This window comes from Phaethon lepturus, unplaced genomic scaffold (genome assembly GCF_000687285.1).
Source record: "Phaethon lepturus isolate BGI_N335 unplaced genomic scaffold, ASM68728v1 scaffold4415, whole genome shotgun sequence".
Classification (NCBI taxonomy): Eukaryota; Metazoa; Chordata; class Aves; order Phaethontiformes; family Phaethontidae; genus Phaethon; species Phaethon lepturus.
This window is the reverse complement of record NW_010539714.1, coordinates 9,887-11,956: the sequence shown is the minus strand read 5'-3', so window position 1 is coordinate 11,956 and position 2,070 is coordinate 9,887. Positions and strand designations below refer to the sequence as shown.

Here is a 2,070-nt window from a genome sequence, read left to right as displayed (position 1 = left end):
CGCGGCTGTGGGCCCGGGTTGGTCTCCTTCCCCGCTCCCTCATACCTCCGCTCTCTCCTTGCAGCCTGCAGCGGGGCCTACGAGCGCACCTTCGTGGCCATCAAACCGGACGGGGTCCAGCGGCACCTGGTCGGGGAGATCATCCGGCGGTTCGAGAGGAAGGGCCTGCAGCTAGTGGGGCTGAAGCTCCTGCTGGTGAGCGGCCGGTACTGGTGCTGCCAGGGTGGGGGGGGCCCCCGGGGCCAAGGGCTCCAGGCTGGAGCAAGGCCCATGCGGCTCCGCAGGCCCCGGCTCTGCTGGTGAAGCCCGAGAGGTTTCTGCTTGCCTCCCAGCTTGTACGGCTGGCTCTCATCACTCGGGCACCGGATCCTTTCAGGCCAGAGGGGTGTTGGCACCCAGGTGCCTGAACTGCCTCTGGAAGGGTGATTCTGGTTGTGGGGAGCATGCCTGCCCTCCAACTGTGTCCGTGCTCCGGAGCTTTCGTACATGGCTGTTGTAAGCTGGCTGTTCTTGCTCCTCTGACTGAGAAACTTCTCCCCTCCGTGTGTCAGGCTTCAGCAAAGTAAAGCTATTTCATTCCTGGAATGCAGGAACTTAATTGTAACGTGCACTATCCAGCTTTAACTATGTCTTTCAAGTGTAGAACTTGCCCAGATCTCCTTCAGCCCAGGGCAGACTAAGCTTTGTGCTCTTTGTGCTCAGGCCTCGGAGGAGCTGCTGAAAGAGCACTACATTGCTCTTCGTGACCGTCCCTTCTACAGCCGGCTAGTGAAGTACATGAGCTCTGGGCCCGTGGTGGCCATGGTGAGTGCTGGCCAGGTTCTCCGGAACCAAGAAACAGAAAGTAAGTGCGATGTTTAAGCAGTATTGGCTCATGATACGATGGAAACAAGGTGGCCCCTCTCTTTAGAGGGCCTCTTGGAGCTGTATTGAAGTGCAGGGGTGTTTTCTGCGGTAAATTAAATCCACATACAATTCTAATCATTTTCCAAAATCAACTCTTGAAGACTATTTACAGAGAGACCCTTTCCTATTTCTCACTTAGGTGGATCAGATGGACAATTTAGAGGACAGGCAACAGGATCTGCTGAGGGAGTTGTGGAAGCTGATTCTTGTTTTGCCGTCACATAGGTCTGGCAGGGCCTGGACGTGGTCAAGACAGTTCGCACAATGATTGGGGAGACTAACCCAGCCGAATCCAGGCCTGGCACTATCCGAGGAGACTTCTGCGTTGAAGTCAGCAAGTGAGAGCTTTGGCTTTTTGTTCCCTCAATATTTCAGGACGTCCCATTCCTGTGCTTCTGCCTCCTGCAGCTGCCTTTGCCAGGAGGAGAGTGGGTTTGTGTCTTTCCTGTTTCCTGAGGCCTTCTCTGTCGAAAGCAGGTGGGGTGTTGGGGTCTTTTGCTCCAGGGAATCAGGACTGTCAGACTGTGAAGGAGTGCTGGGAACTGGCAGCTCCTGCACATCCATGACGTAAGCAGTGTTCAGCATAATTATGAACAGCCCCTGAGCTGGAAGGAGAAGTGCTGTGTGGGGGGACAGAATATTGTAGGATGCAACTGGCTCAATCAGTTTAATTAAATTGGTCAAAGTGAAGTTTTCCAAACTGCAGCTTCCCTCTCCTGCCTTTCTCTGCTTAATGCTGGCTGATGCCTTTCTTCTTCCGCACAGGAATGTGATCCACGGCAGTGACTCAGTTGAGAGTGCCCAGCAGGAGATTTCCCTCTGGTTCCGCCCAGAGGAGCTGACTTGCTGGGAGGACATGGCCGAGCACTGGATCTACGCATGAGAAGAGCAGCCCGAGGGAAGCATGTCTTCCTGACTGGGCACAGGGCGTTCCCATCCATTTCATTGCAGCCACTTGGGGCTGGCTGTGGATCCTGCTGCGGTGTCACGTGCTGGGGGGGGGGGGGGTGCTTTTTGTGGGTGGAGGGGTCCTGGGAGCTGGTCTGTGTGTGTAACTCTGTGGTTCAGCTCCCTGCAAGAGTAGCTGTTTCTTTTTTTTTCTCTCTGCTATAGTAAGTAGTTGGTATTGTTGCTCTGTTTGCTGCAGCATCTTAAATCCCAAGT

The 2,070-nt window shown here is 54.5% G+C and overlaps 1 protein-coding gene across 1 annotated transcript; it reads left to right on the top strand.

The window, feature by feature from the left end:
• Window positions 1-60: 60 nt before the first annotated feature.
• On the top strand, window positions 61-1,789 carry NME3 (NME/NM23 nucleoside diphosphate kinase 3; the record flags this gene model as incomplete). Its single annotated transcript, XM_010287185.1, has 4 exons — window positions 61-195; window positions 703-804; window positions 1,132-1,244; window positions 1,672-1,789. Coding segments are annotated over 4 exons (468 nt in total), but the record flags the coding sequence as incomplete, so codon positions are not given.
• Between the last annotated feature and the right edge of the window lie 281 nt (window positions 1,790-2,070).